General features: G+C 38.1%; 1 protein-coding gene across 1 annotated transcript in view; it reads left to right on the top strand.

Annotated features, from left to right (window-relative positions):
• LOC124169739 (PAX3- and PAX7-binding protein 1) overlaps positions 1-13,458 on the top strand; it is a 28,245-nt gene that overhangs the window by 4,831 nt on the left and 9,956 nt on the right. Inside the window, exons 6-8 of the mRNA XM_046548434.1 lie at positions 1,260-1,348; positions 8,191-8,426; positions 11,417-11,606. Of these exons, the coding sequence (XP_046404390.1) occupies positions 1,260-1,348; positions 8,191-8,426; positions 11,417-11,606 (515 nt within the window). The remainder of the gene's footprint in view (positions 1-1,259; positions 1,349-8,190; positions 8,427-11,416; positions 11,607-13,458) is intronic.

Below are 13,458 nucleotides of genomic sequence, written 5' to 3'. Positions count from 1 at the left end.
TATTGACACAATTTACAATTTCGAATTAAAGAGATTTCAAAATTGCTAGCTCACTTTGCCTTAACTAGCTATGATCCTTCTAAACACATAACTTTTCTTGAACTCTTGGAGATCTGACAAAGGACGGTGAAAATCCTCGTTTTGAATGCACTTTTCGTTAATTGTAATTGATCTTTCATAGAGGAACCCTTTACTTCATGTCTCCTGTAGTGTTGTATACCATATGATTGGAATTTTATTAAATTAATGCTGGTGTGAAATGTTGATTGGATATGTGTGTACAGGTGGTCCCCGTCTTTCGCACACTATGCGATCCTGAAAACATATACGAAAGTCGAACCATTGAGTTCCATTCTAATTAGGGGTTTATGTTCCAAAGGAGCAAAATATACATCTTAAAAACTCACTTTTTTCACAGATTTTATATTTATTAACTAATTTTTAATAAAAAATTAATACAATTTATCACATTATGTTATTTGTTTTGAAAATACGCAGAAAATGTAAATAAAAGTTTAAAAAAATGAGAATTGAGTGAAACTTCCTCTTGGTGTTTAAGTTGAGATACCACTTATATTGCCAACTACAAATAAAAAGACATATGAAGAAGCATAAGAAAATGCAATTGTTGAACCTACACTCTTGATATCTTCTATTTTTACATCAAAATTCCTTGGCGGGTGATATCTCAACACAGCATGTATCGTGATAGCTTATCTTTCACATAATATTCCAAAAAGACACACGGAATTTGGATATTTTGTGCACTATCATTACTTAAGGTGCAAATGTCATAAATTAATTAAAAATCACTCAAACGTAAAATAACAATTAGAAAGAAGCATTTTTATTTATTTCATTTATTGAAAGCTGTTTGATGGTGTCTTGTCAGCTTTTTTAAAAATCTCTCCAATGAAGGCTGAACTATAGCTTTCTTCTTCTCTAGATAAAGGAGCCCATAGCAGGCAGTGGCTCTCTAAAAAAAATCACCTTGATTGTAGTCAACACTGCCCTCGATTGTATACGTTCGTATTGTGTGAGTATACTGGTAAATGAAATGGTTGAATGTTTGGATGAGCAGAATAAACATTCCGGAAAGTAAAAAAATAATTACTTTCAGAAAATTTTTCGAAAGTCCGAATTTTGTCAAGTGAAAGGTGTCACTTTGGAATGTAGGAATGTGTGAATTGTACGAAAGTCAAGGACTGCCTAGTGAATTGTTATCATAAATGCTTTAATACATTTAATTTTAATTCCAGCTGGGTCTGAAGAAAGTGATCGAGGGGATGATGAAGAATTGGAAAAATGGGAATCTCAGCAAATCAGGAAGGGAGTGACTGGTGCACAGGTAAGACTTGAGTCTTGAGAGGAAGAATACAGTAAAACTTCGATTTTATGCACTTTGATTTTACATCAAGTCTTGTTTTTACGCAGCGACGCTGAAGTCCGGCCGGAAAGCATAGGGAATTGCAATGGTGAAACTTCGATTTTACATCTTTTCTTGATTTTACGCAGTGTTTCGATTTTGCGCAGCACAACCCCAGCCCCAAAGAGGCCGCTGATCTTGATTTTACGCAGTTATCTTGCGACTTGTTTTAAAAATCCCGACTGAAGCAATATGAAGTTAGGTTATATATTCGTCTCAATGATTAGCAAAAATGAATGTATGAACGGTTGAAATGACGTCGCGCTGTTGAGCGTGAATCTAAAAACATCGCGAATCTAATTACTGCTTCCCCCTGCGCCCTCTCAGTAATATTTCAGGCCCCTTCACGAACGCGAATATCGCTCCTAGTACAAATTTGCCGTAGAAGGATATCGAAACCTAAAACCTACGGCAATCGCCGTGTATGCGTAACTACCTACTTTTGATTAAGACAGATGATCGCCGGAGATATTAACATTATCACCTTTCGTTTAATATTCGGCTTATTGATCGACACTATTTATAACATATTTATTATAATTACAGTAGATGGCCGTTAATCCGGAATTATGAACTACAGAACATCTATCCCTAACGGAAAGTTATCTAGAATTTTGCGAACGCCCCAGCGAAATATAACGGCGAAATGAGCCGTTAAAAATCATCCCGTGCCAAAATTTTGGCTTCCAAGGTGGTCCAAAAAGATAGTCGTACTTCTTGTATGGACGTAGGTCGATGGTGATTCAACACGATGGTAAAAGCAGCATGCGTTGTCTCATTCCGCGGGCTAACCCCACATCTGCGGGACAAATGGAGGCGAGGGAAAGTTGCTTGCACGGCGCACTTATCAGAACTGACTCAACTTGTATCTCATTGTCAGTGGGTTTAAATGAAACATGATTAGAACTTGAATAGCCATTAGCTTAACTCTGCTTGGTGGCAAGCGTTTATTTTTAACGGAACGGGAGTCAATACCCTCGGAGAATAACTCGCGTCGTCAATCGTCATGTAATCATTGAAGTCAAATTCAAGATGTGAGTGATAAGGCAGTCTCTTTAAACTCAGGAATGGCTTAGCACCATTAAATCGAAATAAAAAAAGTGTCCGGTGTTGTTATCAGATATGGGGAAGTAAAATATTACGTGAAGATGAGTCACACAGCTTGTAAGTCAAAGGTCCCGGTGCTGAATTCGCGGAAGAATGCAGACAGAGAAGCTATACCTGGTAGATTCAATCTACTAATGCTATAATTTCATTGGAAAATGCTTTTTTAATGCGTAAAGTTATAAAGAGGGAAAATTTTTCCGGACTATTAATACTAGTAACACGTTATCTGTGGTGTTGCTTGGGAGTAAATACAGTGGAAGCCCCTTATAACGACAGCTGTTGGGAACAGAGAAATCTGTCGCTATAGTGAGTTGTCGTTGTTACCGAATGCAATTACATCGTCACAAAAAAATCACTCATCAGGCGTCACCACGGCTGTTTCTGCCGAGAGGCGAAAATTGCAGCATGATAGCCGTTTTAAATCATTATTTTTAACATTTAATTCACTAATGATCATATTCACTTGCAATCTATGATCAAATCATATGTAATAATGCAGGATGCTATATGCCGAGGCATTAAGAAGTCGATTTTAAAAGTCCCAGCTTCAGACTCACTCGTACTGAACTGTGCATTATGAGCTGTTATTATCCTTATTTCTTGGATGCTCCAAATATACATGTCATAACTACCAGTTATGGCTATGCATCAGACTATTAAATGCTAAAACTTCGGAATCTGTTCAAAATTTCATACCTTCTATCTTTCCGAGTAGTAATGAAAATGATGGGTGGCTGCTGCAATTGGGTGACGAAAGGAGCGTGATAAAATTTTAGGGTTCCACATGAGCATTGCAATTCTATCTTTTTCAGGTTAACGGCGAAATGAAGGTGGAAGTAATCTTCTTATGCTTCAAGTCTGCCTGTATGAATGGTTTACTATCGTGTTTCAAAACAGCCGACTCAAATGCTATCGGAATCATGAAACCGAACAGCATTACGGCATCTAAAAGCATATTAGTCATATCAATTATCTTCGGTGGAAAGGGTGAAAAACTGTTTCAAATAAATAGAAGGACAAATGATAAATGAAGTCCACTCTTTGTCTGTCTAGCAATATTTATGTTTCGTAGAGATTCACGCAATCAGACTCAATATCAGCGGACGTAGAGACCTCTAGCGGCAGTAGCGCACACTTTTTGATAGGAATGCTGACTGGAACTGAAGAACGTGAAGAACGCTTGTAGTGTTAGGCGGCATTAACACAATTTTAACGTTTCTTAGTTCTATTAGTGGGTGGGCTGGGCAATTGTCAATGAATAATAGTACTTTTTTATTCCTTCCACCAATCCTGGCATCAAACGCTCGTAACCACTGCGTGAAGATAGCAGCCGTCATCCAAGCATTTTTATTTGCTTCGTAAGTGCAAGGGAGAGTTTTAACTCCCTTAAAACATCGGGGATGGGCGGATTTCCCCACCATGAACGGTTTTAACTTATCTGAACCATCCATATTGGCGCATAAAAGAACAGTTACGCGGTCTTTACTTTTCTTCCCTCCTTTGCAGGGGTCCGTTCGAGTGGCGAGAGTTTTGCCCGGGAGAAGGTTAAAATATATGCCCGTCTCATCCGCGTTGTAAATATCGCAGGGGCTGTAATTGTCCAAATAGTCTTTAAGGACCGGAGCCCAGCCTTCCACAGCATTAACGTCAACACTTGATGATTCACCGGATAGTTTGACGAGGGATATCCCCTTCCTATTTTTAAATCGTGCAAACCATCCATCCGAGCACTTAAAATTGTCTTCACCAAGCCTCTCACACAAATACTCAGCTTTAGCCTTCATCATTGGGCCGGTGATAGGAATCCCTGCGGCTCTTTGCTGGCAAAACCACGAGAAAAGAGCAGTTTCTAGCTGCGGATGCTCTCCGGGCCACAGGTGTTTTTTGAGTGCTTGGACGCCCTTCTTCAAGCACTGACGAACGAATTTGTTCTTTTTTCTTTAAAATAGTGAACAATATCGATGTATTAATTCCAAATCGCCTCGCTATTTCACTCTTTGAACACTCTCCACTTTCACAATCTGCAATAATTCTCATTTTGGTTTTTAAATCCAAGGACTTGCGTTTACCAGCCATGGTGCTAGCAGACGGGCGGAATAATTTTTAACCTCACTGCGGAGGCGCGGGAGGGAGATGACAAAAGAGCAATGAAATGTGTACTCGAGAAATTTATTGAGGAAAGAAGAATAGGAGAATACGGAACATGTAGACGTCGACGTTGGCGGAAAAAATGCCGTTTTAAAAGCATTGAATTCCAGAGATGTGGCACGTGGTCAAAAAGTCAACCTGTCGTAATTGCGAATGGCGCAAGAGAGGAATCGAGCCATTATCGCTAATACGAATTTATTTTACATTTAAATCATAGGGTTTAAAATGGTTCCTTGGGTAGCTGTCGCTAATTCGAGCTTGTCGCTATATCCCATACTCGTTATAAGGGGCTTCCACTGTAATATTATTAGGCTTCATTTTCTTGCCTCCAAATGAGTAATTGAATCCGGGAAACATATATTTTACGCGATTAAAAAGGATTTCATGCTCTTTTACCATTAAACCATCACATATGAGACTTTTTCTGGTTCCGGTTCTGGCTTAAATCAGAACTATACAAAAGTGTATGACTAAGCTTTCTAAAAATTATGCGAAAATGTTATCCTGAAAACTATACTCCTCCTCAATACCAACTCTTGATTTTACACACTTTGATTTTACACAGAGCCCATATTTCGGTCCCTCCAACTGCGTAAAATCAAAGTTTTACTGTATATTGGTACTCCAATCGTGGTTTTTCAATCAGTTAATTTGATGAAAGTATTTTATGGTATCAAAAGTGCTGTTGCTGAGTGATTTTTTTGTATTGATGGCCTGTTCCTGTAGAAAAACATGCAAAGCACTTGTTATGAGGGCTCATGTTTGCTCTACATCAAGAAGTCAATTACTGCATCAGGATTGCTTTACTGACATTGGTTTCCAAAGCCTATGCTGTGATAGTCATGCCCCTGCAAGTTCATTAGTCTAGTTCAGTTGAGGTACCATGAGCTTTCCTATCCACGAGTTCGCTCAGATATCAGATACTTTCTTATACAATTACACAATGGGGAATCCTATGCTGTCAGATTGACTTCATACACTCTTAGAATTGTAATATGCATCATCTCAAATCTAATGGGACTAGTATTTTAGAAAAAAGACTTAAGATCATGCTGAACTTCGACAAGAGCTATGACTTATTGTATTATTAATGCTGGCTGTTAACACTAACTTGGTATCCATTATTTTCGTATTTGTTTACGTATGTATCTCATTGTAACATAGTAGTGAAGTCAATCCAACAGCATCTGATTGTGTGTGACCAATTGTCTGAAAAAGTTTGTTGGCATCTGATCGGACTGTTCCGATTGGAAAGATATATCGTATAAGCGTGTGTAAGAGGCACACCCCTATTTTGAGCATCGAAGCTATAAAGAAAAAATTTTGCAGCATTTTTTTAATCTTATTGTGCCGTGTTGCAGACGTATGCCTGGAATTTCAACAGTTATCAAAATTTCCTCTTTCAATGCTAATTGATGGAAGACTTTTTGATAACTGCGGCGGTAATAGCGGCATAAGAGGGAGGAAAAAGAGTTCCGATCCTCTCTTCGCATGCGCCGTTGCTCTACGATGCTAGTCCTAATCACGAACAATTTTGTTTAAAAGCTTTCGCAGGAGTATTGCAATAGAATTGCAGCCGTGGAAAATTTTAAGGCAAAACACGACAGGCACATAGCATGAACCTTCCCAAGAGATTGGACAACAATCGGGGCAATCTCAGCGCCGTAGAATAATAACCACGTCGTAGATTTTACGGAACCACACTCGGCCCTCCATAAGTTAATGCCTCCGCCGTTTTTTCCCTTTCGGAGACCCCACACGAAAATAGGAAAATATCAAGTTACAGGGGAACAATGGAAACGTGTATCATCCCTACCCCATCTCACCAACTGACCTTTTTCGGTCTCAGATTCAACTCTCCTAGTTTTTGGAGGCCAAATGCTAGGTGAGTCACCTGCTGAGCTCGAAGATATCTAGATATCTTTCAGCAATTGTATAACACGCACGAAGTTCTAAAAAGAATGAGACCTAACGCGACGTATATCTGACATCATTTAAGTTTTTTTAAGCTCTAATTGAATGACACAAAGATTTATAGTTAAAACAAGAATACTAATATTCAACCTAGTCCAAACAGCATACTTTCGGAAGAAACAAGCGCAGCATAAGCGCATTCAAACATGACGAGACTGACTGGGAACTTCAGGCGACGCAAACTGCGTATATCACATAGCTGCGCCGTCGCCCCTTCGCTTTGAAGACAACGACGTCACATGCAAGATCGGACGTGTTCTTCCCTTGCTTCTTCGCTCGTAGCCTCGTAGCTTGAAATACAGAGGGGAGGGAGCGCGCTCCTTCCCCTCGACGACTCCGTCAGCGCCCTTCACTTATAAGCATTTCCGATTTCTTCTATCCACCATTTAGTCCAACAATGAACACACTCGTTCGAATTTTTTAAACCGCAGGTTTTAATACCAATATAATTTTCAGTTGCAAAAATCCTCATATTAGCGTCTGAAGATAATTTTTGAAAAATCAGGTCGTCAGCGTAATGGAAATTGCTCGGCAAGACAGATGTTGACTATTAACCAGGTTTGTCCTTCAAAACTACGCGTTTCTCTACGTTTGATAAGCAATTACTATAGGCAGTATAAATGCCGCGGGATGCCCACTCGTGGCAGTAAATTTAGCGCGCTCTCGCGCGCGCAAAAAACCCCGCGCGATCTTTTCCGTGTTCACCCCTGGGGTACCGACGTGACTGCGTAATGCTTACAAGAAATTCAAACAGGAGCATTTTAAAAATACGTCACAAAGGAAGAAACTCCCCTCCCTGTCGCTTGTTTTTGACCCAGGGTTTCATATGACTGACTCACGCTGAAAACCAAGGCCACTCAGTTCCCCTTGGACTTGCGACCGGGGGAAGGGGGGGAAGATAAGACGTTTGTATAAGAGGCGCACCCCCATTTTCGGCTGCAATTTCTGGGAAAAAAGGTGCGCCTCTTACACGCGCTTATACGGTAAATGTATTGTAATGCCTCAGATGCCCTTCATCATCATGAAAGTCAAATAACTGATGAGTCTCTCAAAAAATAGTAACCATAGTCCTCAACTCTTTGTCGTACTGTCTTGCTATGAGACCATGTGGCTAGCTAGACACTTGGAATAAATTAAAATGATAGGATTGTTGAGTTCCTATGTGATTAAATTTATGCAATGCTCAGTGTCAAGGAGTGGGCCTCGGGTATGCATGCATTTTCTCCCTGAAAAATAATTTAATTAAATCAAAATTGGCCTTAAATCTAAAGTACTTGTTGTGATTTAGTCATGTTAGTATTTTGGCCTCTTTGGATCATGAAATGCTGATCTCTTAATGGTTGTACAACATGACTCCCCTTTGGGATCTTCTAATTGGGTGGCACATTTTTGCCTGAGGTGCCAGCTATTTCACTCTGTCTGCACCTTCGGAGTGTGGGAGACAGATGAGAGCAGAAGTCGGATACTGGGGTTGGGGGGTTTCGGGAAATCACTGGCAGCGATACTTACACTTGATTCCTTTTACTTTTATTCAGATCACTGCTGTTCAACAAGGCACATTATTTGTCTCTCACCCTGGTGTCATGCCCCATGAGGTTCATGATGTGAGCACCGCTGTTCCATCGACACCCATGGTCACAGTACCTAGCGAATCAGGCGTTGTTTGTGGTGGAGATCACAGTCTTGCCACTGAAGAAGCCCTCAGTAGGCTCGCTGCTCAAACAGGGGAAAAAGTGACACCTGAGAGTGTGAAGCGGAGGCTTGGCGAAAGGTAGGGCCGAGCCATTGTTTTCTTGCTGAGTGGCATTCTCCAGTCACCGGAATTATAATTATTACCTCCATTGCTTTTGTTTCCTGCATGGAATACTTTTTCCTTTTATGCATTTCTTTCTTTCTTTGGGCTTGAATCACTTCGGGGATATAGTACTATATATGTATTTATTTTAATCCTCTTTGTGTAGCTGTTGTTATGTGATGAATTCATTTATGATTTGCACTGATGATGCTTATGATTTTCACATTGAAGGCATTGCGGCCTTAAATCAAAAGTAGTAGTTTTGATTAAGTCATGTTAGTATTTTGGCCTGTTTGGATCATGAAATGCTAATGTTTTTATGGTAATTCATCTGTATTAATAGTGGTCAGGGACATCAGATATAATTCAGGGAAAACTCCAGGGGCATAGAAAAATAAAATCATGGTTTAATGCCCAGAGCATTGTTGTGTTAGAGTGGCAATTGGGATATATTGTTGCCCTCCTGGCTGGGCAGTATGGGATACTGCCACTTGACTTTTTTCACTGAATACTTTTTCTCACCAGCTCAGGAAGGTTTCATCCATAAATGTATTATAGTACAGAGGTTAGCAATCTGTCAATAACTGTTATCACTCCATTCAAGTTGAGTGTCACATCAGGGTTTTTCACAAAGGACTTTTGGGAAGAGTTGAGAAGAACAGACCATCATTTAATTTATTTTTGCAATTGAGCATTTAAATGGGACTACAGATTTACAATATGAAGGAGCTGCAGATGAAGATTGAAACAAACAGGACATGTGATCTTAACAGAAAAATACCATTTCCTTCTCCTAGACCTGTCCTTGTCTCATTGTTTGATTTCTTGATGAGGCAGGAATTCTCACCTCAAAAGAAGGACACCTTAAAGAGAAACCTTAAAAATCATCTCATCTTGTAACTTGATTTTCAGTGGTATGGTATGGTATCACTACCTCAACTAAATCTATTCTGTCATTTCAGTCAAATCCTTAAGGAAAAAATATGTCTTGGATGCTGTTGCTTTCTTATCATAGCCATTGCAGGGTAGATAATATTCAAAATCCATATAACATTTTCTTTTTCAGCCAGGTTTTCCAGTTCCTATCATGGATTGTCCTATTTTTATGTATCCTTGATTTCAAATTTTGTTCATATTTTAAGTGTTAAGGGTTCATTCTAGATCACTTAATATTTATTCTCTTGTTTGATCAGCTTTTGTGAGAAAATTCTTTTTATATTGCATTTCCTACCTCAGCCTGCAATCAAACTCAACAAGCGGTTGTATCCTGGATGTTTAGTCAATATTTCATCTCTTTTTTAACAGCCTAGTCAAAATTTCATGACACATATTCTGGAATATTTTTATAATATGTATTACTTTTCCTAATGATCACATGAAATTTTTTCCACTAAGATCGGAATGAGTTGATTACTTGAATGTCATATGAATTCCTGTACAGAAATTGAAGTAATCTTCTTTACAACAAAATAGAAGTTTAGGCGACCTGAATAGCACATGACCTTCTCCATTAATCATATTATTGCTACGTGCCTGCTTATAATAGGTTTATCCTTGTAGTAAGAGGATAGAACTGCCTCTTTATATTTGAATCAAAAATTTTCTGAGGGAAATAAATTTCCTAGTGATATTGTGAACCATTTGATGGCCCACTTCACTACTTTTACATACAAAAAATGTTTACTTCAGTAAATTTGATGCTATGCGGCGTAAAATATTTTCCATATTACTTATAAGGGTTCTGATTATGTGCTACATGAATTTCAGATGCAGTAATGATACAGAAATTCCCTTCTAAGTTTTTAAATATAATAATAAATAAATAATAATATTTCATGGTTATTATGCTTGTTTTTGCTGATGGCTCAATGTTACCCCAAGAAGGAAGTTTGCCCACCTCGTCACAGTTCCAGGCTTTGAAACCTTGAAATCTGTATTTTGTGCTGCCACTTAATGGTAACAGCATTCACTATGAAAATGTCTTGACTGCAAATACTGTTTTGAAGTATTAAATCTCTTTCTAGAGTGTGGGCCAAAGGTCTTACGGTATGTGAAGAAGAAGGATCTGATTCCTTTCCAGCAAATTAAAAGAATGAAAATTATGCTGGTTGTTAACCAGGTGAGGTGGTTCAGTTTTGTCAAAATTTTAGTCTGACTCATTCCTAATCATGAGGATAATGGAAACTAATTACAAAGTCAAACCCTTAACATGTATTTCAATGAACCACCTCACTTAGTTGACGACCCTGGAAAATTTTATGACATTTCGTGTCAGGCATTCCATGTCTAAGGTCTTTTATTTGGACAAAAAACTAAAAGATCTTGGCCATCATTCTCTCTGATGGTGAATGGTGTAAGTTGGGGATGAAATATTTGGGCTAAGATTGGGGTAAGAAGGGGAGGGAATATTTGGGCTAATATGGATAATTCATTTTTACCATTTTTTATTTCCACGTCTGCAGATTTATGCCATGCACCTTGGTAGCAGTGGAATCCATGTGTTTATTTTATTTTTTTAATTTCCTATTTCCCTTTCTCCCAACTATTTTCCAGGTGATGTCAACAGTATCCAGCCTAACATCTAGGATTGGTCAACCTCCGAATTTTTCTATCAAATTCTACTCTTTGGCCTTAGATTCAATATGATGAAGTTCTTCTCAATGAATTTTTAAGGGAGTCGGCCATGGTCATGGTGGAGTGCTGCAGTAATCTTTTAGTATTTATATTTAATATTTTCAGCTTTTTATCCTAACTTATTCCTTCAAAAGAAGTGAAAAGATAGTTACCAATGTTAATGCTAACCTATGTCAGCCCCTGCAGCGTGATCCTCAACTTCACCTTTTATTTCAAGACACATTAATTTGTTAGGGAAACTATCATTTCAGTCACAGGGAGCATTCCTGGAGGAAGCTTGACTGTGTCTAGAAATCTTAATAAGGATGTGGGTTGTCTGTCTCTCTTCATAGGTTGGCCTCCCTGCGTGAAGTGTCGAGGCGGCACCAAGCGGACAAGGAAAGGCTAGCTGAGGAGATGGCATCACTGCGAAAGGAGGCGGGCGATCGGGAAGGCATGGCCCCATCGCTCGCCCGACGCTTCCGCTTCTACCAAGAGTTGCGTGGGTATGTCACTGACTTGGTAGAGTGTCTAGACGAGAAGGTGGGTTCACAAGCGGTTCTTGTTTGGGGAAATGCTTCTCTTTGTTTTACCTTGTCTCCTATTTTTTTATTATTATTATGTGTGGGGGTTTTCAGTGATTTTTGTCTTGCTCATGTTTGGGCCATTGTGGAGTGTGGCATAGCTAAATGACGCACTAACTTTGACCCACCTCAAGGGGCTTGTGCGCCCAGTTATACTTTTTCACTATCAAAAGGATATCCTCTTTTTGATAGAATGAAATGTTTAATCAAGCTCTTTTCATTTAGAAAAAAATGCTATTTGGTAGTTGAGGTGTTCTCTATTGCACTTGATGGCTTTCTACTTGTGTCTACGATACTTTAATTTAGGATATCCTATTTTATAAGTTTATATGTTATTATTAATTTTAGAATTTCATTAATTTTTGATGCAGCTATATCTTTGCTATTTTTGAGTTTTCAAAATATAGGTCAGAGTTGACAGTCAGGTGCATTTCACAGTATCCCTCCTTTTTGCTAAACTGGGTGTTCCTGGTATCTTTGCTGAGTTTAGTCTTTACTTGTCAGAAAACTGATTTCGTTTACTTGGATTTTGTCCGTATAAAATTGTTTCAGGCTTGATTTTGTGGAAGGTTGCTATATCCATTATAAAACACAAATGGTAATTTCCACATTACTTAATTTAACACTCAACGACCGACCATGGTTTCAACCCTTTGACCTTAATCCTTGAAAATGACACAAAGTGTTGAAACCATGGTCAGTCGTTGAGTGTTAAATTAAATTGTGTGGAAATTACCATTTGTGTTTTTATCTTGGATTTTGTCGTTCATACATAGACATCTTAAATTATTCCACAGCTACAACAAAAAAAAACTATTAGTAATTCATTTAGTGCTCAGTAAAGAATGAATGCATTATATTTTTCCCCATTAGTAGAAAATGCATTGATATAATGTGAGTCTCCTGAATTACGAACTATGCTATTATCAGTCACTCCCCTTGTTAGTCAAAAATAATCCAAATTATTTTCGTGGTCCTCTCCTCGTGTAATTTTCTTTAATTCGCTGCCTTAATTTATTTTGATTATCATGTGAAGCTGCCGAAAATTCTCCAGATTCATCATCTCCTATACTGCTGTAGACTACTTGATCCTCCTGGTTGGGGTTCAATTTTCCCTACTCTAAACCTAGATTATATTTATCTTAAAAGTGTAATGGGTTTTGTGTATGCATGAATGTGTTATATTTCGCAGTGAACAAATCTGTGTGAAGTGCATCGAATTCTTGTTAATTTTTAGAAAAATTATCATAAAGAATTGAGTTATACCCATTTATGCATTTTATGGTAGACATCAAACAATTAATAATATAAAATCATAAACACCCATTTTCTGGGTAGGAGTATCCTACCTAGGAAGGACTTGAACATTTGACCTTCAATTTGGTAGGCAAGGAATTTACCCCTCTGTATCAGAAGTACTGCACTTGTGTACTTCAATTTTTTTATTATCAGCCAACAAATTTTAATCAAATGTGAAGTTGTTGAAATTATAATATTTACTCTAGACTTAAAATTATGTAACCTCATTTTATATTAAAAAGCCATGTGGATTTTGTCTTTGTTTACTCCCAAAAAAGTATTTTTGATGGAGGTTTTAAAATATTCTAATCTTGAAAAATTGCTGACTAAATATATTGGATAATGTGTGGCCTATCCTATTCACTTTTTAATCCCCTTTTAAGTCAAGTATATCTCCATGAATTCCTTTTAAATCATTATATATAGACAAAGCAAATCCATTGTTGCTTGTTCATCTTCCTAACTTCTTTGTTTCCCTAAAGTGAATTGTCTACTGCTGTTATAAGAAATTC

The sequence above is a fragment of the Ischnura elegans genome, chromosome 12 (assembly GCF_921293095.1).
Source record: "Ischnura elegans chromosome 12, ioIscEleg1.1, whole genome shotgun sequence".
Taxonomy (NCBI): Eukaryota; Metazoa; Arthropoda; class Insecta; order Odonata; family Coenagrionidae; genus Ischnura; species Ischnura elegans.
This window is presented reverse-complemented; position numbering and strand designations above follow the sequence as displayed.